This window comes from Gopherus flavomarginatus, chromosome 1 (genome assembly GCF_025201925.1).
Source record: "Gopherus flavomarginatus isolate rGopFla2 chromosome 1, rGopFla2.mat.asm, whole genome shotgun sequence".
NCBI lineage: Eukaryota > Metazoa > Chordata > Testudines > Testudinidae > Gopherus > Gopherus flavomarginatus.
In genome coordinates, this window is record NC_066617.1 from 118,892,926 (window position 1) to 118,920,884 (window position 27,959).

The 27,959-nt window shown below is 42.6% G+C and overlaps 1 protein-coding gene and 1 long non-coding RNA gene across 8 annotated transcripts in view; one reads left to right on the forward strand and one right to left on the reverse strand.

Annotated features, from left to right (window-relative positions):
- Nucleotides 1–2,949: 2,949 nt before the first annotated feature.
- Nucleotides 2,950–6,309, reverse strand: LOC127033240 (uncharacterized). Its single transcript, XR_007769035.1, has 3 exons — nt 6,214–6,309; nt 4,156–5,726; nt 2,950–3,163 (listed from the first exon to the last, which is right to left on the reverse strand). It is a non-coding gene; the product is annotated as an uncharacterized LOC127033240 (long non-coding RNA).
- BCL2L13 (BCL2 like 13) overlaps nt 6,244–27,959 on the forward strand; it is a 77,426-nt gene continuing 55,710 nt past the window's right edge. Inside the window, exons 1-4 of one of the 7 annotated variants that reach the window (XM_050920930.1) lie at nt 7,252–7,319; nt 15,408–15,597; nt 24,817–24,924; nt 27,474–27,762. In XM_050920930.1, the coding sequence (XP_050776887.1) occupies nt 15,477–15,597; nt 24,817–24,924; nt 27,474–27,541 (297 nt within the window). In that variant the 5' untranslated portion in view covers nt 7,252–7,319; nt 15,408–15,476 and the 3' untranslated portion in view covers nt 27,542–27,762. Of the gene's footprint in view, nt 6,343–7,251; nt 7,320–15,407; nt 15,598–24,816; nt 24,925–27,473; nt 27,872–27,959 lie in introns of those variants that run through there. The other 6 variants (XM_050920889.1, XM_050920923.1, XM_050920916.1 and 3 more) reach the window with 6 other exon arrangements.

Below are 27,959 nucleotides of genomic sequence, written 5' to 3' on the forward strand. Positions count from 1 at the left end.
ATCTTCTTCTTTCTTAGCTCTCCAGAAATTCTGTAAGCTATAACCTGTATCTATGTGGACTGGATCGCAGACATACAGTTACGCTTTTGTAAAAGCTTCTGTCATCATTATTTCAAGTAATTTTTTTCTGCAGAATTTCCTAAAAAGATCACCACCAAGTATACAATTGTCAGGATTACCAAATTTCCTGCTGGAATTATTATCTAGATAATTATATATATTTTTTAATCCTTTCCACCAGCCATCATGCAGTGAAGTTCCCAGATCTGGCTCAATCCTGCAAATTCACAAATCTCTGGAGAGGCCTCATGAGTGGCACTAGGTAGGGTCAGAGCATGCACCTTTTGCATGTCCCTAGGGAGTTTGAGAACACAGTGTGAGGTGCTGTTTTGTTTGTCCATCCAGGTGACATGGCTGATGAGCATGCAACACCACTTTTTAATAAAATAAATGATTGAAGGAAGGACAGAGCTCTTCACAACTGTGACATTTCACTCAAAGTCAAACCACTTTATACTCAGTATTTGGTGCTGACAGTGCACATGGAATGCCTCTAGCAGCTCCAAGTCTGCCTGTAAATTGCTTTTGCACAGCTGGAGACAGGGAAGTTGAGCACTGTGAGCTCCAGGACTTTACCACAAGCCCACACAAGGTCCCACTGAGATTTGTGTGAGAGAGAGAGAGATTATGTTGCCACCTAGTGGCACAGTTTACAAACTATTTATTGAACTCTAAAAATGTGATACCAGCTGAAATATGAACATTTAAATGTTGGAGATCATGTCATCCTTTAGTGTCTGAAACCTATACAGGATATCAAGCCTAAAATTAGTGTACAAGCATCTACAAGTCTGTGAGGGATGAAAACAAATTTGAGTCTTACATAGGCTTGCCACTTTTTCAACTGGCATAGTGTGATATTGTGGTATTTCTCCTACTGCGTGTCAAAAAAAAAATCCTATTTTGTACAATGTCCTTGTTTTGTATGAAAACATCACCATGTGGAAAATGCATCTTCACAGTATAAGATTTTGTGGGACGCATAAGTGATTTGAGGCTGAGTAAGCTAAGGCCATGTCTACACTACAAAGTTAAGTCAACTTTATGCAAGTCGACATCAAGCCTCTGATTTAAGCAAGTCAATCTTGTGTGTCCACACTATGTTCATTGTGTTGGTGGAGTGCATCCTTACTAACAGGGCTTGCATCGACACACGGAGCACTGCAGTGTGGGTAGTTATCCCACAGTGCATGTAGCCAAGTGGAATTTTGGGTTGGTCTTGCAATGCCTTATGGGACCAAAACTTTGACGCAAGTGGTTATGGGAACATGGTGTTAGCCTCCCATGATGCACTTACCTCCCTCGCTCCCTGGAATCAACACCAAGCCTTTTTTGCGCCTTTTTTCATAAGCCTGGGTTACCCACGCTGATGCCATAGCACTATAAGCATGGACCCCGCTCAGTTGTACACTGTTGTTGTGAGCATTACAAACACATCACGCCTTATCTTGCAGTATTTACACAGCCGATACAGGAGCTGCTGCATGCAACAATGTGATGCCACTCTAGCAGCCCTGCTGGAAGACACAGAGCAGAGCAATTTGCAGTTGCTGGCGACAGTCACACATCACCTTGACATGGTAGAGCACTGTTTCTGGGCCCAGGAAACAAGCCTTGACTGTTGGGCCCACATTGTTATGCAGCTATGGGATGATGAGCAGTGGCTGCAGAACTTTTGAATGCGTAAGGCCACTTTCCAGGAACTGCGTGAAGAGTTTTCCCCAGCCCTGAAGCACAGCGGTACTAAAATTAGAGCAACCCTGACAGTGGAGAAAGGAGTGATGATAGCTCTGCTGAAGCTTGCAATGCTAAACTGCTACCGACCAGTGGGGCATCAGTTTTGAGTGGGTAAATCTACTGTGGGATCTGTTGTGATCCAAGTTTTCAGGGCTCCCATGGCCCATGAAGGTTTACGTTGGCAGCCTGGACAGCAGTAAGGACTGGTTCAACCATAGGCTGAGCAAGTGCAGAATGATGGTGGAAAGTGCCTTTGGACGTTTAAAAGGTTGCCAGGAGCCCGGTGGCACCTTAAAGACTAACAGATTTATTTGGGCATATGCTTTCGTGGGCAAAAAAACTCACTTCTTCAGACTCCTTGTTGTTTTTGTGGATACAGACTAACACAGCTATCCCCTTATAAAAGGTTGCTGGCACTGTTTGCTTACTAGGTTAGACCTCAGTGAAAGCGATATCTGCAGTGTTATTGCTACCTTCTGTGCTCCATAATATCTGTGAAACAAAGGGAGAAAAGTTTCTGCTGGAGGGGGGGTTGAGGCAGATCGCCTGGCAGCCAATTTTGAGCAACCAGACACCAGAGTCATAAGAAGAACAAATCAAGGGGCTCTGCTCTCCAGGAGGCTTTGAAAGCCAGTTTCAGCAATGAGCCAGAGTAATGACACACTTATTTATGTTCTTTCTTACCAAACTGTCCCCTCTATTGCATTTTCTCCCCTGTAAACTCCACCCGCACCAACCACCTTGTGTTGAATGAATAAAGAGCCTTTTTCCCTCAATCTGTTAAGTTTTATTATGCATACAAACACACAGAGACAACAAAGAAAAGTCAGATAACCTGGGGCAAAAGGGCTGATAACACTGTGGGGGGAGAAACAAGGAAAGCTTGCTTACAGATGCATTACAATAACAATCAGAGGTGTGGGAATGGGCACTTTCTGGTCCTTGTGCCCTCCTCTTGTGTTGAGTGCAAGGAATAGAGAACTCTCCCTCCTCCCTCTGCCCCCTCGCCTCATAGGACATTTGGGAGAGGAGGATGTAGAACTGGGGCAATGATGGCAGCAGGTTCAGCATAGGCTTCAGAGGGATTCTAGCATCCAACTGCCTTTCTTAAACTTCAACCAGATGCCTCAACATGTCTGACTGCTCCTTCGTAATCTGCACGTTCTTGTTCCCTGCATACTCTCCTGTCCTCCCTGTCCATGTCCTTGGACAGTGTAATCCTTCGTGCTCTGAGCTCCGTCTTGTCACTCCCTGAGGTGTGCATTAACTCATTTAACATGTCCTCCAAAGTCTTCTGTTTCTGCCTTCTAATCTGGGAAACTCTCTGTCCCAGTGCAGAGGATGCACCCAACGGACAAGGTTTCAGCTGCAAAGAATGCAGAGCACAAGGGTAGCATTGACAGTGCATACATTGTTTCTGGTGTAAGGTTTTGTTTTGATTTTTTAAATTAAAAAACCCACCTCTCAATACACTTAACTGAAAGCCACAATGTAATCACAACCGCTGGCTATTGCAAGAGTCAGTTTGCTGCTCCAGCCATGGTGAGTAAGGCCACAAGGCATGGGCAAGAGGTCTTGTGCTGTTGCTTTTGTAAAGACATCCTTGGGATCACAGGATGGGACTTGAGAAAAGCCCCCTTTCCCATAGCAACCTGGGCGGTGCTTGAGGACAGGAACCAGTGTAAAGCTCCCCAAATAGTTTGTTACAAAAGCAGCATGGCACTGGGGCGGGGTGGGGGGAGGGGGGAAGGGATACAAACAGAAAGCCCCTCCTCACTTTTTTTCCAATGCTGCTTGCAATACATGGTGATCCCTCCCAATGATAGCATGTTTGGGAAAGCGTGGTTGCATGACTCATATTTCACCAAACAAGGGGCGGATTACTTGTTGAATTGTTTGCGGTTTAAGGGCTAACATTGAAAACTTCCCCCCATTTCTCCTAGGTGACCCTATGTGATATCATTCTCCTGAGGGTAACAGGGGTGGCAAGGGAGCAGATGCTGCAAGCATCTGGGTACAAACCTGGTGCTTATGCTGGAATGCTGTGTGCTGCAATTATGCCAGTAGAGTTAATACTGGAGTGGCACAGGAAAGTGTCCTACTGTGGTGGACAAAATAAGGCAGCCCTTCCCAGAAACCTTCTGCAAAGGATTGTAGAGTACCTCCATGAAAACTTCCTAGAGATCTCCATGGAAGATTCCCGCGCCATCCCCATGCACATAAATAGTCTTGTTCAGAGAGCACCCTCTTCATAGCTGGAATGGCCACTGATACCACTACATCTACATTTTTGTTCAGATTAAACATGAAAAATAATAGCAAGTAACCCCTACAGTTTGATTGCAAATGTGTACTCACAAGAGGTACCTTCCCTGGCATCATGCGATGCCGTCAATTGGTCCTGTGAAGGGATGATCTCCAGGGTTAAAAACAGTTCTTGGCAGCAAGGCCACCCAGGGGTAGTGGAGGGGGTGGCGCAAGTGGGGCAATTTGCCCCAGGCCCTGCAGGGGCCCCCAAGAGAATATAGTATTCTATAGTATTGCAACTTTTTTTTATGGAAGGGGCCCCCAAAAATTGCTTTGCCCCAGGCCCCTTGAATCCTCTGGATGGCCCTGACTTGCCTGTCGGAGAGAATGGATCCTCTGCTTGCCTACCTTACATTTTCCTCCTCTTCCTTGTCAACAGTGTCCTCCTCGTTGTTGCTTGAGGTAATATATATATCCACTGAGCATTTTGGGGTAGTTGTGCAGTTGCCGCTGAGAATCGCATGCAGCTCATCATTAAAGTGGCATGTCTGTTAGGCAGAACCAGAACAACTGTTCACCTTCTTTGTCTTCTGGTACCCTCCTTTATTTTCACAAGGCACTGCTGTGTGTTCCTGGTGTAGCTCTTCTCCCCCATGCCCTGCACAATCTTGGCATAAATGTCAGCATTTCTTCTGCTGGACTGGAGCTCTGCCTGCACAGACTTTTCTCCTCAGACAGCAATAAGGTCCACCACCTCCCGTGTACTCTATGCTGGAGCGTGTTTGCAGCCTTGAGTCTCCATGATCAGTTGTGCTGGAGAGCTCTCTATGCTGATCAAACAGGAAATGAACATTCAAAAGTTCCCAGGGCTTTAACAGCAATGTGTCTGTTTCCTGTATACCTGGCTGACATGAAGTGGAGTTGAAAGTACTCTCCAGAGCGGTCACAGTGGAGCACTCTGGGACACCTCCTAGAGGCGAATTCACTTGAATTACACAACACAGTGTCTACTACACTATCCCCATGTTGACCCATGGATGTCAAATCAAGTGCTACGCCTCTTGTGGAGGTGGAGTATAGAAGTTGACTTTACAGGCTACTTAGGTCAATGGAAGGGACTCAGTAGCATGGACACATATATTACTAGATCGACTTAACGTGGCTTATGTCAACCTAAGTTTGTAGTGTAGACCAGGCCTAAGCTTGTTGGGTAGGGCTGACAAATACTTTGATGTTTGTGGATGGTGTCAGTTTTCACCAAGCAATCCGCTTGTGGACTGTTTACAGGTCACACGAAGCATTTGTAGTGCATATTATATTTGGGAGTGTTATTGAAAGCTGCTTCTTGAAGCCGTGCCTTTCTAGCCAACATAGACCAAGCAGTTGCTGCTTAACAAATAATAAAAATAATAGCAAGTAACCCTGTGTTGCAATACAGGGTCTTTTTGCTGCACCTTGGTGAATTATTCGTTCACGAAAACTCATGCTCCAAAATGTCTGTTAGTCTATAAGGTGCCACACTATTCTTTGCTGCTTGCTCAGCTAGATGATGATTTTTGGCACAATCAGTAGGGACACTTAGTTTTCTTGGGCAGAAGGGCATATATTTCAGTTGTGTCGGAGAGCATGTTTGGTGAGGTGAAGTTGGGCAGGGAGTGTGTTTTTTGTCCTGGATTTTGCAGCTGAGAGAAAGATTTAAAATATTGGAAATATTAATGAGACAGGAGGACGCAGGGACAGATGCCCCCAGCCCAGCTCCATGAGGGACAGTTGGGTGAGAGGGCCAGGAGGACTGGGGGCAATGGGGCCACGGGGCCAGGACAAGCCCATCCCCATCCAGGGCAGTGGGGCCAGAGAGTCGCAGGGGCAGGACGATCCCAGGCGTGTCCCGTAGGGGCAGTGGGATCCGGGCACAGGGCCGTGCGCTCGGGTTGGCGGGGTCTGCCCGTGGGAGCCTGTGTCACGCCCTGAGCGGGGGAAGCCCGGTCCTATCGGGGCAGTGAGCCAGGCTGACTGACACCTAACCCCCCTCACCGCCGCCATGACAGGTACCGAGGCGGAAGTGACCCATTGGCTCGAGGAAGGGTGTTTGCTATAGCCGCCGAGTGGAGATCACACGACGCGAACTGTCCTTCCGGTTCCCCCGTGACGTGAACGCGCTAACGTTACCTGATGCCCTTTCGCTCCCCCCTCTCCATCATGGCGGCGTCTGTAATTTAGGGCAGCTGGGAGCAACGCGCGCACGCACAGGTTGGAGGCAGCGCCGCGCGTCCGCTGCCGCCGCCTTGCGAGACTCAGGTAAGGGGTCCGCACTCTACGCGCGCCCCTGCTCGGCGCGCGTGCGGCTCGTGGCCAGGGGGACGGGGGTTCCGCGCGGCGCCCCCGGGATCGGACTCGGTGCCTGGAGAACTGTCACAGGGGGAGAGGACGAGCGAGGGGAGGGGCGGTGACGAGCTGCCGCGAGCCGGGGGGGGGCAGTGTCAGTACTGCCCCCCCCTGACCCGTCCAGCTACCGCCTCCCCTCTCGGTGGGGAGGGGGCTGCGCCCTGCGGTGCGACCCTCGCCCACCCGCGTGTCTGCGCGCGGGGGACTGGTTGGGATGTGGTGGCTGAAGGACGCCCCCCCCCCCACCGGGCGCTGACTGAGCGGCGGCCCCGGGGCGAAGGCTGCTGGCCCGAGCGCTCCTCGCTGAGGCCGGCGCCCGCGCCCCCGGCCCGCCCCGCAGCGCTGGTGCCGCCGGTGAGGGACTGGCGCTGCAGCTGCCCTAGACTGGCACCTCCCCAGCCCTGCGCTCTGCCCTTCCGAGAGCGGGTCCTGAGCCCCGGCTCGGCCCCTCCTGCACGGGGTCCCCGTGGCTGATTGATTCTTCCCTTCGGGAGACGGGAAAACGCCGTGCCGGGCCCGGGGTCCAGCTCGTCTGCAGCCCTCGCTGCGTATCAGCCTGTGCCAGGTGCTTGGAGGGGGACGTCACGTGCCAAAGCCCTGTAAGGGCCAGTTGTCTTTAACTATTTATTTAGCAAGTTTTAACAAGTTAAGGAATCCTTGCTCTGTAATTATTGGAAACAATGCAGTGGTTCCCTCAGTGAGCTTTATTCAAAGACACATAAGGTTGTACAGAAGAAGTGTACAATGCATCTGAAGAAGTGGGGTTTTTACCAGTGAAAGTGTATGTCCAAATAAATCTGTTGGTCTTTCAGGTGCCACCGGACTCCTCATTGTTCTATAGGAATATAGACATCCACTCTTTCTCTTTAACAGGGTTACCAGATTACAGAGTGAGCATTGTTACAACACCCATAATATGTCATTTCTAGTGATCTTACTAAATTGAGTGAAATCTCTGTACACACATCTAACAGACCAGGTGTGTCAATCAAATGTTAATATTGAAATAAATTGGAAAGATGTGCTTGGTTTTTTTGCAAGTGAATGAGCTTTGAGTATTGAAATATCAAATATCTAACTGTCTTTAATGGATAATTTGGGAGAGAAGTTTAATATGTAAGCACAAGGAATAGTGTGGAGGATCTGAATGGCAAATGATTGGGTAGCATATAGATCACGTGGCCGAAGGATGTGACTATTGGCTGCACAGGTATATGTGCCTGCATTGGAGTGCGTGTGCTGATACAGCATATAGGCATATGATTTCTGTTCATTCCTACCTTACCGACTGACTTACTGCTGTGATTCGCCTCTTGCCATTTATCTATCTTTAGAGATATTCATATCTCACTCATCACTGGGGTATCTGTGCATCCTGAAAGGACTTCGCAGCTATCCCATGGACTATATGTGTGTGAATGTATGTTTGTTTTTAAACTAATATACCAGTTGGTTAACTTATATTTTAACTATTTTTAATTTATGCAACATGAAATTAAATGGCATTGCAAACTACTAAAAATGAATGAAAACTGTAATACTTAAGTTAATGGAAATTGGGGTTTTAATGATTTATCAACATCATGGTTTAAGGTTAAAGTTTGCAAAAGGTTGAAAACCTCTTCATTAAGTCATTTAATTGTTCTTTTAAAAAAAATCAAACCATTTGTTTATGGGAGAATGTAACTAAATGAGCATTCTGAGGTTAACTAAAACCACACCCCAAATAAATGACCACCACAGAGTTGTTTTTCAAGTACCTCCATCTATTAAGTGTCACTTGAGAAACAGAGACAAGGTGGGTGAGGTAATATCTTTTATTGGACCAGCTTCATTGGTGAAAGAGAAGATTTCCAGCTACACTGAGCTTTGAAGAAGAGCTCTGTAGCTCCAAAGCTTGTCTCTCTTCACCAACAGAAGCTGCTCCAATGAAAGATATTACCTCACCTACCTGTCCTGGGACCAACATGACTTACAATACCACTACATAACAACTTGAGAAATAGTAATAGATGAAATATTGATTCATTTCCAGTAGGAACTGAAACGTTTAAATTCTGATGAATTTTTGACCATTTACTAAAACCAGTTAATGTCACTTAGGCCTGGTCTGCATCTGCACCTAAAATGTAGGTCAACATAACTACAGTGCTAAAGGGTGTGAAAAATCCACATGAGTGCCATAGCTCCACCAACTGAACCTCTGGTATGGATGCAGCTAAGTCAATAGAAAAATGCTTCTGTCAACCTAGGGTACCATTGCTTGAGGAGGTGGAGTTCCTACAGCGTGAAAAACCCTTTCCGTTGCCGTAGTCTGCATCTGCACTATGGGAGACAGCAACGGAGCTATGGCGCCTTAGCTATGTGGCTGTGGCACACATAGTATAGATGTGACCAGGGTAGCAATACCTCAAGATGTGTGTGGTTATTTCCCAACTCCTGCAAAAGCAGGTGATATGGAGAATTCTAGAAGATGAAGGAGACATTCTCAGAGACCAATTCTGCCAGGTTAAACCAGAGTGGAAAAAGGTAGTGATTTTTTTAATATAAAAATTTAAATTAAATTGGATTTCTTGATTTTGTTGTTTAAATTACATTTTTTTCTTTTTAAAAATAAACCTGTTGAAAATGAAATCTGAATTTAATATAAAATGTTAATACTTAAACTTATTATTTAGTTGTAAATGTGAAACATGTTCTGATAAGAGAAGTTTAGGTATCCAAAACATATAAGGTTGTTTTGTTAATAAAAATAAATTTATATGCTGTTTTGTGCATTTAAATTCCAGCTATGACCCGAATGCAGCTTGACACAAATCGTGAGCAAAAAGCTAATTATGTAGTAAATAAGCAATACATCATTAACCATTTCCTAACATACTAAAAATGTACAATTAATAAGAATCTGAAAATGTTAAGCTATATAATTTCTTAAACCAATATATGTAGTTATAATGTACCCATCAAAGTAGCAAAAAGATGCATCAGAGTTACAACCACCAGTGAGAATGCACCTTTAGAATGGAGGTTCCCCAAACTGTGGGGTGTTTCTCCCCTAGTGGGGCATAGGGAAATGTTTGGGCATGTGTGACTGTGGCCTAGTCCACCCCCCATGTCAGGAGGGATCACCACCCAGCTCTGTTCCTGGCCCCAGTCCCACGCCTAGGGGCCCGGGCTGCCAGCTCCGTCCAAGGTTCCTCTCCTGTCCCCAGCATTGGCCCCTTTACCCCGTCAATGTCCCCTGCACTCCCCTGATCTGTAGCCCCACTCCTGGCTTGGGGAGGGGTGCGGACAGTGGTAAGCGGGGTCATGAGGTAAAAAATTTGGGGATCACAGTTTTAGAAAATAACTGACATATAAATGGAAAAGTTGATTAAAATTGATTATTAAAATCAATGTTTTCCACCTGGTGATTTAAATAATGATTTTAATACCTTGATTTAAATCAATCCACTAGTCCAGCGGTTCTCAAACTTTAGCAACCTGAGGACCCCTATTTCGATTTAAAATTTGTAGCAGATCCCCAAGCTGGCTTTTTATTTTCCCTGGGGATGCTCAACCCTTGCTCTGCCCCCACTCCACCCCTTCCCCTAAGCCCTACCCCACCTCTTCCTGCACCGCTGCCTCTCCTCTTCCCTGCCTCTTTCTACCCCTTCCCTCACAGTGTGCAAGAGGCACTTGGACGGGGAAGGAGGAGGAGTTGATCAGTGAGGCCGGTGGCCCCGGACATGACTTGCGGATGCCTAGAGTACTCAGGCCCCAGTTTGAGAACTGCTACACTAGTCCACTCTTATAGTTTCAGTTCAAAATCGTCTTGCAATGCTTCTCTGAACTTGTAGAACATTTCACTGACTTTATTGTTGTGCTGGTATGAGGAATGATCTTCATATGTTTATGACCAGTGCAGCTCCTTGGGATCTGTTGTTTTTTAATAAAAAGTGCAATGTAAATACAACATCTTAGATTAAGATGCGATATAAAGTGTAATGGATGAACTGGCTGAACTGATACGCATAACTATTTTAAAGTATTATGTTGGAGAGAGGCTCAAAATGGTGGAATATTTCAAAAGTGTGCTACTTTAAAAATCATTTTAATTTTAAGGCTGTGTCATCACTGTAGTGATCACTCACGTTAGCCTAGCTTGAGGTGGAGTGGCCACGCTGCAGAGGAAATACTTGAAGAGCCCAGAGTGATTGTGTTAGCAGCTGACAAACTGTGCTTACTCAAGCCATAAACTAGATCCCCTGGTGGGACAGCAACTTTAGAGGCAACACTTGAGTTATAACTTCAGTTAATTATGCAGTGAACACAAGCCGTAACAGGGCTGCTACACTTGAGGTTGTGTTTATTTCTAGAGTGTTAAATAGACTGCTGTAAGCATAGTTGTCTTCCATTATCCTTTATAAACCTGGCAATAAAAACCTTTAATATTCTGTTAGTGTAGCTATAAATGCATAAAGTGGATCTCTGAGCTATAACAGATAAATGGATATGCAGAAAATCTTGGTGACGTCTGGCAGAGTGTACTTGAATGCAGTAGTTCAATGTAGCTGCATATTGACTGTAAGTTTAGTAAGGCAAATGGAAAGCTGAATGTGCACTGAAATCCCATCTAATGGGCGAGGGTTAAAACAGCAAAGCCCCTTCACCAGAGGATTATAAACATTGTATTCATTGGTAGCTTGTGTATTGCCACTTAATTGATGTGTGACCCTTCTAGGTTTAGGATGCCAGACTGGATGAGGAAATGTCAGTCTGGCTGACCACACCAGTTGCCAGGTCAGTTGATTGGCTGAGCCCATGTCAAAGAGATAATGGAGGTTTTTCTTGATGCGGGGTGGGGAGAGAGGACTATGGGTCACAAACTTGAATAGATGTAGAGATTTTAATGGGTTTAATTGGGTTTTGTGAAGTAACGGTATTGCTAACCATTCACAATAATGAATTTGAGCCCTTGCATTTTGTTTTGATAAGGAGTAATCAGTCTCTTGTTCTTGTGTTAAATCCATTGCATCCATTTAATTTTTTTCCCCTTTCTTTTAAGGCACTTCATAACACTATTGTCTGCTTATATGACCTCGTCTCTTACATTGAACACTGTTTTCTGTGCTCCAGAAATGATGCCAACCTTGATAAACATTTTGTCTGCTTCTCTTATAAGTGTATCTGCTCATTTTTCATTCTGCCCAGAGACATGGAATGTTGTCCCTCCTCTGGTTTGCATTGTCACTTCTCGTCTTTTAATTTACTCTAAAAATTGGCCTCTTCTGTGAAGCCTGCAGTATGAGAATCGGTATTTTCTATTTCACTTCATAAATGGAAAAAATCTTAACTATAAACCACCATAATCAAAATGAGTAATCATATTATTGTATTGTAGGCTCTTCTTCTGCAAAAAACAGTAACTCTGAAATGCCACCTTTTGGACTCTGAAGTTTGTCACTGATGTTTTCTCAGTAAAGCTGAAGACTCTTACTGCTCATTGTTCCATACAGGTTCTTATGCTGCCATCACTGTAGTGTTGGAGCGCTCAGCATGTTTTACATGTGGCTTGTTCTTTCTTTCGTCCTCTCCACAGGGAAACATTTTTAATCACTTTTCCAAACAACCCATGACCTGATTTTTCAGAGTTGCTGCGCATGTACTTGAATTAGGCTTAAATCTTGTATGTGGATCCCTGTACCACCATGGAGTCCCATTCTTTGTGTATTGGTGGACTCCCTTCCCTTCTATGCTGGCTGAGATATCTCATCTCAGGATAGTGCCTCATCCTCTGTTAAAAATTGTTCTTAGATGATATATAGTACAGTGCTTGGATTCCTCCAGATATAATTTGAAATTCTTTCAGCTTGTGTAAGACAATCACAATTCTGCACAGTTCAGTTTGCAAACCAAAGATCTCCAAGGAACCATGAAAGTGCTGCAGGAAATGGTGGGAACCTGGGGTGTTCTGTGAAACAATATTGAACAAAAGCTCCATAATGTGTTGGGAAATGCATAATAAAGAGTGGCGTCTTTCACATCAATTTCAGTGCAGTTTTAACTCAAACCATAAGTAAGGTTTAACCCATCTCATGAAAGTATGATCTGCCTATCTAAATTTCCTTTGAAGTTTTAATTAGCTGTGGTGCTTTTCTTCACGTAATGTGTAGTACTGTAGTTGTGTGTTGTGTAACAGCTGCTGTTCCACCCCAGAAACTGTTAGTGCTGGGTGTAGCATTATTTACAGTGTTGTCTATAAAGCACTCGAGGGTGAAAGGTGCTATATGAATGTAAGATTATTAATGTGAGGCTAGAGATGCCAGTGTTGACTTGAAAGTATCTCACCATTAGTCTTGTGTATGAAGTGCAGCTGCAGTCATTTCTGCAGCAGAGGAGTCAACCATGGGGAATATTCCAGGCATTCTGAAATAAACAAGAGGAGGCAGGGCTATTCAGAGTATAGTCTAAATCAGGGATAGGCAACCTATGGCATGCATGCTGATTTTCAGTGGCACTCACACTGCCTGTGTCCTGGCTGCTGGTCCGGGGGATCTGCGTGTTAGTTTAATTTTAAATGAAGCTTCTTAAACATTTTAAAAATCTTATTTACTTTACATACAACAATAGATAAGTAATATATTATATATTTATAGAAAGAGACCATCTAAAAACATTAATATGTATTACTGGCACTTAAATTGAGGTGAATAAATGAGGACTTGGCACACCACTTCTGAAAGGTTGCCGACCCCTGGTCTAAGTGAAAGTGATCTCCACGCTGCTTTTAATACTAAATGAGTTTGAAAGTATTAAAGATAAAAAAGAATGATTTAACTGCTTCCCCACTGAGTCTCTTCCTTTTGCACCTTTTATTGTTAAGTTTTTATTATCCTTTCCATAGCACCTCAAAACAGCTCTATAGCCATATAGCTTTTATTTTTGCTTATCTTCCACAATTTGGTTGCACCAGCAAGCAGTTTGCATGCCTTTGCAATAATGAGGAGGTTTAGAACTTACTTCTAATGTCTCATTTGGACACAAAGGAAGACTTTTTTTTCTTTCTTTTAAAGACATCGTTTGCTGGACTGACTGTACTTATGGCCCTGTAATGCATTGTCTGTACTGATCACAAGGCATTCTGAAATTTGAACACTAGGAATGGCCTAAAAGGCTCCTAAAATAGTGCTCTGTTTTTCACAAGATTTCATTACTATAAATCTAACCATTGTACCATTAAATTTTAGCTAAAAGTAATTGTCGCACTAATCCTGACAGTGATAGAACTATTCAGAACCCGTCAAATAGCTATTTCTGTAGCCTCCATCATCTTTGGAGTGTACTGTCCGCTTCATCATTAGCAGCAAAACATGCACTACTTATAGTTTGGAATTAACCATTTGAAGCAATTGAGAGCTTTTCAACTTTAAAATTGATCGTGAATTCCCTGACCATTGTGGTGGGCTTCCTTGTGCTGCTTGACTAGATTCCCATTGGAAATAGTTATCCACACTTCATTTTACTTAAATAAATAAATAGACACTAATAGTCTAAATCTTTTGAAAATCTGCCTTGAACATCTTTTCTTTTCTGTGATTTCCATCTGAGATCTGGTAATTTTTTTGTTGCTACCCTTTTTCAGCTGTCATACTTTAGCTCTCTTGACCTTACATTTTTTCATTTTTTCTCTCATTTGAGCATTTATAAAGTGAAATACATAAAAGTAGTAGGAATGGAAAAGTCGATCAGCCAGATGTTTATATTGAAGATATTTGGATCTCTGTCTCATCGAGGGACAGTGCCTGGCTGAGAAATTCAGTCTCAATCTGCTACTAGTCAGGGAGGTACCTTCCCACCTGCAGGGGGAGACACCTGTAAAGGGTGTGGAATTCCTTTCCTCTGTTAACCATGCTGCTGTTTGAACACTAAAGTGAATGAGAGATGACCATGTCAACTTAATTGTGCAATAAGGTGTGAGTAGCAGCAATGCTGGAATCTTATGAGAAGCAGCAGAAACAACAAAAGATTGGGGAGAGGAGAGCTCTCTCTCTCTCCACCCTTAGTCCCCAACAGTTTCCTGATATTGTATTTAAAGGGAACATTATGGAGCAGCTGCAACATGAAATTCACAAGTCCAGTGAACTTCATGGCTGCACTACAGGCTGCAGTGAAACAGGCCAAGGTTCTGTCAGTTTCTCTCTAACTAATGTGTGAGACAAGACAGCAAAGTGAAACTATCTTAACAGTTACTGGTAAGTAAACTTCCCAAACCCTGTGTAAAGGCCCTAACTAAGCAGTAGCGAACTACACAGTTTTAAGTTTTTAGAGATATACTATTGACTTAAACCACAATATGAAAATTTATCTACTGTTACAAGCATAAACAATGATTACTATAAATGAAAGATTAGAGAGAGAAATCTTTCTATTAGTTTTCTTGCATTTAACAGCACTTTGTAGGTTCCCAGATTTGCAGTTCCACTAGAATCAGTTTTCTCTGTTTATGCTGGTCTGTCACACAACAGGGGAAGAGAAAAATGTTTATGAAAATAGAAAATTTGTGATTTCCTACTTTGTAGGCAAGTGATTAGAAAGCCACAAAAATGTCAGGCGAATTCATGCATATGTAGAAACAAACTTGTCTTAAACTCTTTTAAGCCTAGTTTTCCAGTTAACTGTGTTCCTTTATAAACAAAAGTTTCTCCAGTCTGAGGCATGTAAAAGAGCACCCACCATCCCCTTTTCCATTTTAATCCAGCCATATATTTTCGTATGGTACTGGAATGGAAAAGAAAGGAAAGAAATGTCTTGAACTGAGGCATTAGTAGGCAAAGCTTCACCCTAAAGCAAATGGAAACAGCAGTTATAAATTCTCCATAGGGTATTGAGATGGAAACTCTTAGGAGAGTCTTTAGCAGAATCCTGGGGTATAATTAATACGGAGTATGGATTTCTGCTCTTCCTTACCAAAAAATAATGAATCTTCTCTCTTTCAGTCTTCCCCTCTTAGCCAGAAGAAAAACTACGTGCACCATTAACCCTGTGGAGCATTGCAAGTCAATCCAATGGCGTCCTCTACTGCTGTGCCTGTAGGATTTCACTATGAAACAAAATATGTTGTTCTCAGCTACCTGGGGCTCTTGTCACAGGAGAAGCCACAAGAGCAACATCCTCCTTCAACTCCAGGTAACATTGTATTTACTTGTGTGGTTGCTTTATCAATTAACTGTAGAATTGAGAACTCTGTCTTGCACGTATGTAAAAAGTGCAAAAAGCAGCAGCTAGACTTGTGTATCTCACTATATATGTTCACTTTTAAAATAACATGAAGACCTGGAGATAGAAATAAAACAGTTCACATCTAGGTAATTGGTTTAATTTCAGCTGAGTTCATAGTGACTACAGTTTATTATCACAGTGGCGTTTGTCGTATATGAAAGAAATAGGTGGTCTCGCTGTAGCTCCTCAGAAGATATATTCTTGATTTCATCCTTGTTGCCACTCCTGAGGCTTTCTCTGCAGTTGCATTTTTTGGGCAAGCTCCCACTTGTGCTTTAGCCACTGAGACTGGGTCAAACAGGTATCAACCTTTTTTTTTTTTTTTTTTTTTTTTTAAATCACTATCTGAGTTCTAGCCTTGCTTGCAGTAGGTTTAGACAACACTGGTTTACACACTTGTGCCCTGTTTATATTAGTGCTTCCACTGTAGCTGCAGTCAGTGGTAGTACGGTGGTGGGATACTTCCAACAAAATGCTAGTGTAGACCAGGCTAGAGAAGTCAAGCACTGCATGGATCATGGAAGCAGTTCCTCCAGAGCAGTTCTGAGGCATACTGGAGGTGGGGGCAGTCTAAAGGAAGCCACAACTGCTATAGACTATTTCTCTTGTTTTGTAGATATAATTTTAGTTTCCAGTGTTAGCAATCTGACATCTTTGTGGAACTGAAGTATGTGTTTTACGTTGTATTTAGTTCTTTTCTGGTAAGTAGCACTGTTCTGAACTGTACAGCAAGAAAACAGAATTTAAAGCAAATAATGCAGGGAGCCTATTTACCTCTAGTACTAGTATTTGGACCATTCTCCCCACTTGTTTATTAAAGGGCTCCCTTCTCTGCCTTCAGATCCCTTCTTTTTTAAAATAATTCTTCCGTGAAGACTTTCACTGTTAATCCACCATCCAGGGAAGAGGAAGGAACAGGGGAAATAAGCAGTGCTTGAAGAGTGTACTCCTCTAAGGTAGATTGTAAATAGCTTAGGCCAATTACCATGTCTTCCCTTATTCTTTAGTGCCAGATGTTCAACAAACAATATATTTATACATGTTAATTTTATGATTATATGTGTTGGGTTGTCTTTTTTTTTTACTAGTTATTTATTTAGGAAGTATTAACAAGTTTACAGATCCTTGCCATGTAAATATCAGAAACAAAACAGTAACCATTACAATAGTGAGCATTTGTTTAAAGAGATATTATGCAGAACTGCAGTCATCAGATTTGACAGGTATTGCCATATTAAAGTGAGCATCATTACATCATTTTTGACAGGTTGATTTTTTTAAGTGAAATCTCTGATTACACATATTTAGCAGACTAGAAATATCAAATGTTAATATTCCAAAAAATTGGATACATGCTGGAGTTTCTTACAGGTGAATGTGCTTTGTCTCATTTTTTTTTTCTCCCCCAGTAAATGGTAACCAAATGTTTAAATATGTATTCTGTTTCTTTTGCTGGATATATAATTAGTTCATTAATTTTTCCATAATAACACTCTCTCATGTTGTTTTGAACTATTCCTGCAGGGTTGGACTTTCTTCTTTTTCCAGTGAGCGGCTATCATACCAGTAGTATAGCAGCTATTAGCAGATGAGATTGATTGATTTCTTTTTGTGTGACCATTTCCCCATTAGAAAGCCACAGGAAGATTAACAAAGGATCGTTTAGTAAGAGATATCCCACAACCTGTGGTATTTGGTTATGAATTGTATCCCAGTACTCTCTAATGACTGGACATATGCACAGTATATACACAATCTCCTCTTTTACCACAGTTTCTCCAATGTTTATCCCCATTCAATCTGTATACAGTATATTTTTTTTTTTTACCGACTGGTATGTGGTATCATTAAGGCAGTATCTTAGTCGTTTTCTTTTTTCGTGCCACAGACTGAGGTTGCTGGTCCTCTTTTCCAGATCAAAACCCATTCCTCTGGAGTAATTTGTCTATCCAGATCCTTTTCCCAGCATGTCGTGCATAGACATTTTTTGTGTGGAAAGTTGTCTGTAAAAATTGATATTAGTTATAATATTTTTGTTTCCTAATTGACCAGACTTCATTGCTTCTATTAAAATTAGTTTTCTGTATAAACAGCTTTTCTAGAAAGCTGAGAAACAATGCCTAATTTGAAAGCACTGGTACGATGGGAGAGTGGGCAAGTTAAGTTAGTTTTGATCTCTAAATAAGTAAGAAAAGTTTCTTTCTTGATTAGCTGGCCAACCATTTGTATTCCATGGCTTTCCCAGTCTTTAAAGCTCTCTGGTTCATTATTTCCATTAAGATCTGGATTTTTTTGCAGTGTATGACATTGGTGAGGAAAAATAACTTCTCATCTGTAGTTCTATCCCAAACCTATAGATTATCCTTTGCTAATGAATGTGTAGTAATTTCTGGAGGGTGTGATTTTTTTTTTTTTTTTTTTATTAATCCAGTAGCCTAGCAATGTTTGCACAGCCACAGTTCTCTCGTTGAATAAAGACCCAGTGTTTTGGCTGGGTTAAATCTCCCCCTAGTCTCCCACTATTTTGAGCTGGCTGGCTTGATAGTACCATAGAATACTTTGAACAGCTAGTCAGTCAACTCTGTTTAATAGGTTTGTACAAAGTGTTTGCACCCTTGATCCCTTCTTAGCCCTGGTCTACACTGTGTGTGTGTGTGGGGAGGGAATAGATCTAAATTACAAAACCGTAGTTGAAGTTGATGTACTTAGATCGACGTACTGTGGTGTCTTCACCACAGTGAGTCGACTGCTGCCACTCCCCCGTTGACTCTGCTTGTGCCTCTCTCAGCGATGGAGAACAGGAATCAGTGGGAGAGCATTCGAGGGTTGATTTATCGCGTCTAGACTAGATGTTATAAATCGATTCCCCGCTGGATCGGCAGGTAGCGAAGACATACCCTTATTCTGTATAAATTCTAACAACATCCTCTGTGTGTTCCTGCTAGGGTTTTAGTCTGGGATGATTTAGATGGGAAAGATTCTGAAACAAGAAAGATATCCTTGGCAAAATGTTTATTTTGACTGTGGCTTTTCTTTCCAACCAAGAAATGGCATGTTTTCCCCACCAGTCCAAATCTTTTTTTATTTTCTGAAGCAGTGATTTGACATTTAAATCAGAGCTCTTCTAGGTTGTTTGAGAGATGAATTATCAGGTATTTTATAGAATTTGTTACCCATTTGCACACAAGTGACTTCTGGAAGAATGACTTGTTGTAGTCTGGCAAGTTTATAATTAGCATTTCAGATTTAGCATAATTTACTTTAAATCCAGATGCTTTCCCAAAGTCATGGATTTGTTCACATACTAATTTTAGGGACATACTTCGTTTAGATAAAAATATTACATCATCTGCATATAAAGCTACTTTCTGATTGTGTTCCTGTCAGTTTTATTCCTGTGGTAGTCATTGTTCCTTATCCTCTGTGCAGAAGGCTCCATGGCCAGTGGTAAAGGTAAAGGAGACAATGGACATCCCTGCCCAGTAGTCCCCTCTGTAATTCAAACAGGAGATTTAACCCCCTTATCTTGTGTAGCTGCCTTGGGGCTGGTGTACAGAGCCGTTCTCCATGTAGGAGCTGGGGGCCAGTAATGTCCCTTTGGGACTAGACTTGAAACAGAAAGTTCCACTCTATCAAATGCTTTCTCTGCATCAAGTGACAACAAAGGAATTGAATCTTGTTTAAATCTGCAATTATGGATGATTCCAAGTACTCTCTGAATATTGTCTGACATTTGTCTATCCTTAATACAGTTTGACCTGCATTCATGAGAATGGAGAGCATGGACTGCAGTTGGCCATCCTGTATTTTTATTAAAATCTTTGTCTTGATTCAGGATTCCCCATTTTTAATGTCTCTGACACTACTAGCTCTTATATTTTAGCACATATTCAAATCAAGTTATGAGGGAAGGGAAATCCTTAAAACTTTTTTCCCTTTTAACTAGCATATAGAAATACACAAGTACTGAATCAGAATTACGGAGGTTATCTGTCAGGGTTTGCGAAAAGTAGAGAAATCGAGGGGGTAGTGTCAAAGTATTTTTGAAAATTGCGACTATCTCTGTGGCACTAAATTCATACTTCAATCTGTACAATTAATTTTTTTTGTCTTTAATAAACAATATTTGTACTTTGGTGTCAGTGTAATTTCTGTTGTAATTTCATCTCCTGCTCTGTGAAGGGACAGGCACCTGAGTACCAAGACACCCATGCATTATTGCACTTAAGATTTATCTGTTTCATGAAGCTTTTTGTGGGAAAGCATGGGTTATTTGGCTATCGCAGGAGATGTGACTATACTATTTCCTAATCTGTGATAACTACATTTTGTTTCAATAAACGTGCATTGGGTAAGAACAAAGCCACTATTTGAAGTAGACATTTTCATTACTAGACACAAGATTCCAAGATGAATCAGTATTTTTCTGTAACTCAGATCAGTTTATGCAAACAGAAAATAACTTTGAGTTGTTTAAAAATGGGGAGGAAATGGAGAATCCTATAAACATTCAATTAAAGATCAATACTGAAACTGAATTAAGGGCAAAATGTCAGTACAAGTTTGTGTAGTCAACTGACATCCAAAGCTTAGGAGAACATAGAGCTTTGGAGTAAAGATAACTAGCTAACAAGTCTGCTATTTAGAGAACATAGACAAGTTTGCTTACACTACAGAGAGATGTTGTCTCAGATACGCGCTTTGTTGTTCAAGGAGAATACTTTCAAAATTTGTTCTTTCCATCCCCATTACTTTAAACCTGCCTCATTTCCTTCAGCAAATAGACGAACAACACTGATAATCTCTTGCCATCATTACCCAAACTTTCTTGCTGCCATTCACACTTTTCTCTCCATATCCCCACCTTCCTATTTGTTCATATGCCACTGCCAAAGTCAACTTCCTCTCTGGCTCTGCCCATGTTATTTTCCTTTTTACCTGTTTGGAATCCCATTGCTTGTCATCAGTCTCTTACATATAATTCAAGCTCCATTTTCTCACTTTTAAGGTCCTACATAACCTCACCCTACCTTCATCTCTCCTCTCCATCCTCTTCTTATCTCACTCTTAGTGTCTCCTTTACTGCCTTCTGTGTTTGTAGCAGTTTTCAGTTTCTTGTTGCTTAACAGGCAGCTCATGCACAAGTGTCTGGCATTCCATATGCTTGATCATTATGATGATTATATTGTGTGCTATGAGAGCCACTAAATGCAAATGAAAAGGAGTTGTTTGGGATTCCCCAATGGTAAGGAGTGAGAACTTCCACTCAGAAAGAAGTGATACGGGGAATGATATGACAGTATGATACAATATCTTGTCACCCATGCTGCAGTACAGCATCAGGGTCTGATTTTATCTTACTCTGAAGCTCCATGTGACCACTTTGAATCTTCAGCTGTTTGTGGCTGAGCACCGCTGCTTTAGAGAATGCGAGGATTCTATCATTTTGTTGATGTATGTTGGCTATCACTTAATCTTAGTCTCAGTAACTATAAAGTTGCTCGTAGTATTCTCAGATCTTTCTAGGGGAAACATTTAATATAACACTTAGCTTGACATATTTTGTATTTTATGGCGTATAGAGCCATCCGCACGTTATTTAGGAAGTGCTGACTGTGTGGTTGCTGTTGTTTTGGCTTAAAAAGCAGCAGTTACATCAACTTTAGCCTACTGATCTTGAAGAAGGAAGCTGATATGCCTAGTTCTGTTTCAGACATGTCCATGCTGACATCTTCTACAGCAACCAGAAGGCAGCCTTTAAACAGTCTCCTAATCTATGAACTATTGGAACTCATTTACAAAACTTTTCTTAAACATTACATAAATATATTCTCATACTATAGAATTGGAATTTATAATTTCTATTCCACGATGATACATTATAGCTCAAAGATATCTTAATTAAAGCTATCTTTCGATAGTTTTTTCCTCAAAAAGCATTTTATCAAAAAAATCCAATTTAAATAAAATCAGATTTTTTTAAATCATTGTTTTTTTTGTTTTTTAAATATCCACCCTGCCCTGCTTTGACTTTTTAGTCATAAAGTGATGATGTTCTTTACTGAGGCTTCCATTGTCTGTTCTGAATTCTCCATTCTGATGTGTGATTCCAGCCAGTGCTTGTTAAAGTATCTGGTCTAATCGTAGAGAGAATGTGACACTTGGGCATGTCTCATTCTCTTCTACGCTCTGTGTATAATACATAAACTGAGATGCACGTATGGATCATAAATCTATTAACAAAACTCGCACATTCATCACATACCCATGATTAACTTGTGCAAACTGGAGTGCTGTGATACAAATTACTGTGTTCTTTGTGCTTTTGGCCTGTGGGGAAGTGAAAGGCCCTACAGGATCCACTTGCCAATAAAAGTCCTGCATTGAGTTGACCTGTCCTTTTATCCTTAGAAAGGTAAGTTTGGCTCCACATGGATCCCCTACTTCCAGCTGCCGCTTCCAGGTTGGCCATGGGATATCGCTTGATCATCATAGGATAATTCCCTTTCCCCAGAAGCTGATACTGAAGTCTTTTTTTTCTTCTGGTTACTTCTGAACAGCTTTGAAAACTACTTAAAGGGGTACTTCTCTTTTAAGAACCTTTGAATTGCACTGAACTGTTCTCTGAAATCTGGCATGTTTCTTTATATTGATGAGGATCAAGAGAATGGAATTGCAGGAAGCTAGAGTCTGTTGATCTTTGCGGTGTTTGCTCCCTGAAGAGTCACTGAGCCAGAGGGATAGTTTTTGTTTTTTTTTTAATGCTCTGGCACCGGTAAATTGTTTTATACTGTTGGAATCTGCTGCTGTAAAGTTGAGGGTGTTGATGAGATGGAAACCATTAACTCTGCAGCATCAGTTATCAAAACAATTCTTTTGTACGCTTGCAGCAGTGGGATTTCTCTTGCTCGCGTTTTCCACATGACTTGTTATCAAGTATGACAGCTTGTCATGTGCAATCAGTATCACGTTAGTCACATGAGAAAGGGTCGTTATCTACAAAGGCTGCTACCATCCTTCCAAGCAGGGCAGGGTGAGGCATATGTTAAAACAAGAGGCTGTATGTGTATGTACTTGTTGGTTTTGATTGTGAAGTGATACTTCAGCAATTCCAAGAGGGGATATTGAGGAAATTGATAAAGCTTTAGTGTGCGGCTGCTCATTACCCAAAACAAGGAAGAATTCTTCTCTTGAATTTATGGTTCAAGGTGAGAGAAGAAGTGTTTTGAGAGGAACTTGGGAAGCTAAGGAAAATAGTTTGAGAAGAGGAGATAGTTGCATAATTGTGGGGCTGAGAAAAATGAAATGGGAGTGGCCATCTGCATTTTTGAACTGTTCACTTCAGGAACTGTAAACTTTTTCTGCCGACTCATGCATTCAGTTGGCATGAGAGCGCTTCACACAGGTAGCTACAACTGGAGAATAGCATGTGTATATAAACAATTCTGAAGTTCCTACCCATGCTCAGCTAGATTGATTTAGGTAAACATTTCCAACTCACTTTTCAAATACAGATGTCACTGGAAGCAATGCTAATGAATATTACTAGACTGTTTTAAAATATCTAAAATGTGAAATAATGGTCATGAATAGAATCACCATGGAGGATACAAGGATGAAACCTGGGGGGACAGAGTGGAGCCTTTAAAGGAATGCTGAAGGTAGTAAGGAGAGATAAGAACCAGGGGAACATAATCACAGAAGCCTAGTTTGTGGAGAAAAGTTATTGAAATTGTTGAAGGAAACAGAGATCAGAACAAATGAGGACCGATAACAATTAAGAATTGCCTGGCAGAGTTTACTTATTGAGCAGTTTTTGAGTCAGCAGTTTTTGGAGTTAATGGACGTAGACCGGACTGGAGCACATTTTAGAGAACTGGAGGAAAAGATGTAGAGAAAACAAGAGCAGACCGTTGGCTTAGTGAGCTCAGGGGAAATGACAGTAGTTAGATGGAACAGAGATCGTTAGGACAAGGGAATATAAAGGCTTGTTTGAAAGTTTCTGGGAAGGAGCCAGAAGAAAAGTGTTGAGAATGGGGGAAAGGGAAGGAAAAAAGGTTGGCTAGGTGTTGAGAGTCCGATGTGGCACATTCTTTCTAAGCACCTGTTCTTTGTGGCTTATACCTTTTCCCAAAGAGCATTTTTGTTGGCTCTGTCTCAGCCCAGAGGTGAACTCTTTCCCGGCAGTTAGATTAAAATCTTTGCAGTTTCTGAAAGCCTTGACTGTTCAATGTGTTTTCACCTTTTCAGAAATAGCTTGACTTTTCCAGATCATAAGTCAAACACCTGGGATATTATACCATTCTGAATGAAGACAAGTGTTCACATGTCTGAAATTTTGGTTTAGTTATTAGAATTTCTAGAACAAGAGTTTGGAAGCTTTGCATTCGATGATCTGTTGTGACCTGTAAACCCTATATGAACAAGAGACCATAAAGCCCAGAAGATAAAAGGGCTGCCTAAAAGAGATTTTGGGATTCTTCAGTACCTGGAGTTTGAGGTGCCTTTTGTTGGTTGACTGCTTCCTTGGATTTTGTGTGTATGTAGTTCTGTAAAGTTTAGTGTTTAAATATAATTTGATATTTCATTATTTTCTTCTCTGTATTTAGAGGAGACAGATGCGACTAGATGTGTTACTAGTGTTGTAATTTCTGATGCTGTCTGATTTGGTGTAGTTTGATATGGTTTTGACTGATTGTAGTTATTTGCAGATTGCTTATTTGTGTCCTCTGGTTTATGATTAGGATGCTTTTGAAAACTACTCTTCAGTTTATTTTTGGATTTAAAATAGTGTTCACTCTTTGCTGTTTGTGCCCTTCCTTTTAGTTGTTGACTAATGAATTTGTTAAACACTTTTTACATATTCTTATTTAAACCAAATAGAGTATTCTGCATGTGTGCAAGATAGACTATTACATGGATTATACATTGATCATGTCATAAAGCTCCATTGTAATATATGTAAAAAGAGGTCAGACTTCATGTAGCTGTGGGAAGCTGAACTCTGTTTTGTGCAACTAAATTCTAGATTCTTTACACTTTTTAAAAATTTTTATATCAGCCACCATTATTTAACTCTCCTGGCAGATAGTGCACCTTTTGACCAACTTCTCTGGTTTGTTTCAGGGTCTCAGCAGTCTGTAATACCACAAGCTTTGGCGAAAGAGGTTCTAGAGAAGCTTAAGACAGAAATTGAAGAGGAGCTAAAACACCTTGATGAAGAAATTTTGGAAGGTCTGTGCTTGTTGGTGGATTTTTCCCCCTCCACCCATTTATTTCAGTTGATGCAACCTTATCTTATAATGCTACAGTTCTTCAAGTATGTGCATTCTCCATTGTAGCATGTGTGTGCATCTGTGCACTCTTGACTAGAGGTTATAAACAGCAGGGTCTGCGCCTGTGCAAAGCAGCGCCCTGGGCTTCCAGGCAAGACATATAAGGAGGCATGGACCTGCTGCTGCTCCAGTTCTTTCCCAACCATCTCCAGCTTGAGATGGAACAGTTGTGGTGTCTGCTGTTTGCCCCTGAATTTCTTGCATCACCTGTTGTGGCCTATGGCACTTCTCCAGATTATACCTAAGACTGAGTCCTGCCAGACCCACCAGAGGTCTCTTCTCTGTAGCCACGGGCTCCCTAGCTCTCTAGTGTCTCGGAGAATCTTGTGTCCCATCCAAGTGTAAAGTATGCACTAGGTTTAAGGGCAGGTCCTGCAAGGATAGAGAGGGTAGGCTGAAGCTCCTCTTGAAACATTCTTTAGCTCTGGTAGGGTCTGTTTCTCCCCCACTATACATCAGCCTCAATCTCTCAAGCTGCACAGTTGACTTTCAGAGCTCCATAGGAGGTTCCAGAGATGAAGCCCTCTAAAAGAAAGAAACTCCTTATGCCTGTTTTGAGAGTATCCGATAGGAACACTTCTTACAGCTAACTACCCAGAGACCTTGCCTCCCATGATGGGTACAACTGAGTCTGAAGCTGACACTGGTACCAAAACCTTGGTAACACCTAAGAAGTCATCTCAATAGGAGGTCTTCAGTTAAATAGAACCTAGAGAGACTTGCTTTGGTACTACCTGATGCCTCTAGTCACCGAGGTGGATCTAAAACCAGGGACCCTAAGACTGTCTCAAGGGCTTTGGAACAGACATCCTTTTGAAAACATTGAGGTCAGCCAGACCGACCCCTAGCTCCCTGTCCAGGACTACCCTCCATGAGATATAAATACTTTGAGCACAGAGCTGTCATCTCGTCTGCCTTTCTGGTACTGCATGCAGCATCCCCAGTCCTACATCAATCCCCATTATTGTCTTAGGCTCCTACCATTTGCTATCACAGCCCACCAGCACACCCTGGATTCCTTTACCCTGAGGATCTCCTCATCTCGGAGAAACCGGAGTCCCCTGTCTTAAGGGGTACTGTAAGAGCCTCTCCCCCAGTGCTGCTTCTACAGTTGGTGACCAGGGGCAGTGAGTTGTATGGGTCTGTGGTGCCCGGGCTCCAGGAATATTCAGGACCAGGGGGCCTGGCTCCACCAATGTTCGGAGTCTGATCTCTTCCCTGGCCCTGCCTGTTGTCCCCGCAGGCCTCCACTTGCGTGTCCCCTGCCTGTTGCCCTCACACGCCTCTCCCAGGCCCCAGAGCATCTCTGCCTCAAGCAGGCGGCTACTCCGCGCTGTGCTCCCTTGCTGCTGCTGGTGGTCGCTGCTGCCTACAACACGAGTGACGCCAGTAGCAGGCTGAGGTGGCTGCTGCACCTGCGGAGGGAGGAGGCTCATACATGATTGGCAGCCCTTCCCTCTCCCGGCATCCACTGGGAGGCAACGCTGAGGGGGCTTCTGGGAGATGGAGTCTGGACCTCACTTGAGCAGCTGCTGGGGCTTGGGTGAGTGTCTGACCATGTGATCCATTTCTCTCTCCCTCCCTCCCCCACCCCACCCCGCAGCCAGCACTCCGCGCAGCCCCATCCCCTATGAGGCTATGGTGAGGGACAGCAGGCTGCAGCAGGGGAGGAGGCCACATGTGATGGCAGCCCCCAGCCACCACAGGAGAGGCGAGGGGGCTTCCTGGACCTGAGCAGCTGGGGCTTGAGTGTGTTGTGACACTCTACCCATTTTCCCACTACCACCACCACTGCCCCCAGTCACTTCTCCTGCCCCATACTGGGCAAGGGGCAGCCCCCTCCCCCAGTGAGGCTATGATGAGAGGCAGAAGAAGGGGAGGAGGCCACACATGATGGCAGCCCCCCCCCCCAGCACCCACCACAGGGGAGGGGAGGGGGTTTCCTGGACCTGATAGGGGCCCTAGGAGCACGGGCAGTGACGGTGGTGCAGGATGAGTGTGCTGCTGGGGGGAGGAAGAAGGGCGCCCCTCCCCTGGAGCTCATTGCTGCTGGTGGGGAGAGTATTGGGCGGGAGGGATGTCCACTCTGGCCCTAGCCCTGTGGCAGCCTTTTTGCACCCCAAGCTCCTCATCCATGGCCCTGCACCCCCAGCCAGAGCCCTCACCCCCTGCACTCCAACCCTCATCCCCAGAGTCCTCACCTGAGGGGAAAAACACACAACTTCAATTTGGCAGACAGTTTGGGGTATGATTGTATTTAGCACAATACTTGATTATTTTACTGTCTTTAAATTATATAATTGGTTGTATATGGGTACAACAAAATATAATGTATTGAAACAGGTGAGTGCTGCTTCTGACTTTCCACTTTTAATTGGCCCTTGTAATCTTGTGGCGCCAGCTCATTGTAGCTTCATTTTGTCTCAGCAACAAATTTTTGATTTGTAGGACCAGTAATAATCAACAGTGAATACATTCTTAATAAAGTTACCCAGAGGAAAAGAAGAAAAGGGTAATTCATCAAGTGACGGCCTGAGTTCGACACCCAGCTTTCAAACTGAAGTTATACAAAAGAAAGATGCTGCAAATCTCCAAGATAAGAAAAGAAGTTTTCAGCAATCTTGGCTATCAAGATTTATGTGGTTGGAGTACAATATTGAATTAGAGCTTTTTGCTGAGTCTGCAAAAACTGTTCTGAAAAGAAGATCTTAATATTTTCTACAAAGGCCAAACCAACATGTATTTCATCCGGATTTCAAATTGGAGACACAATGCATGGTTTTACATCACACGAAAAATCGTGTCACAAGGAAGTGGTAATGAAGTATGCTGCTCTGCAATCACAGGTAAATATTTCTGTGCTAATGTCGGCCAGTTACAGAAAACAATCACAATCAGCTAGGAATGCACTGCACAAAATCTTTAACAGTGTTC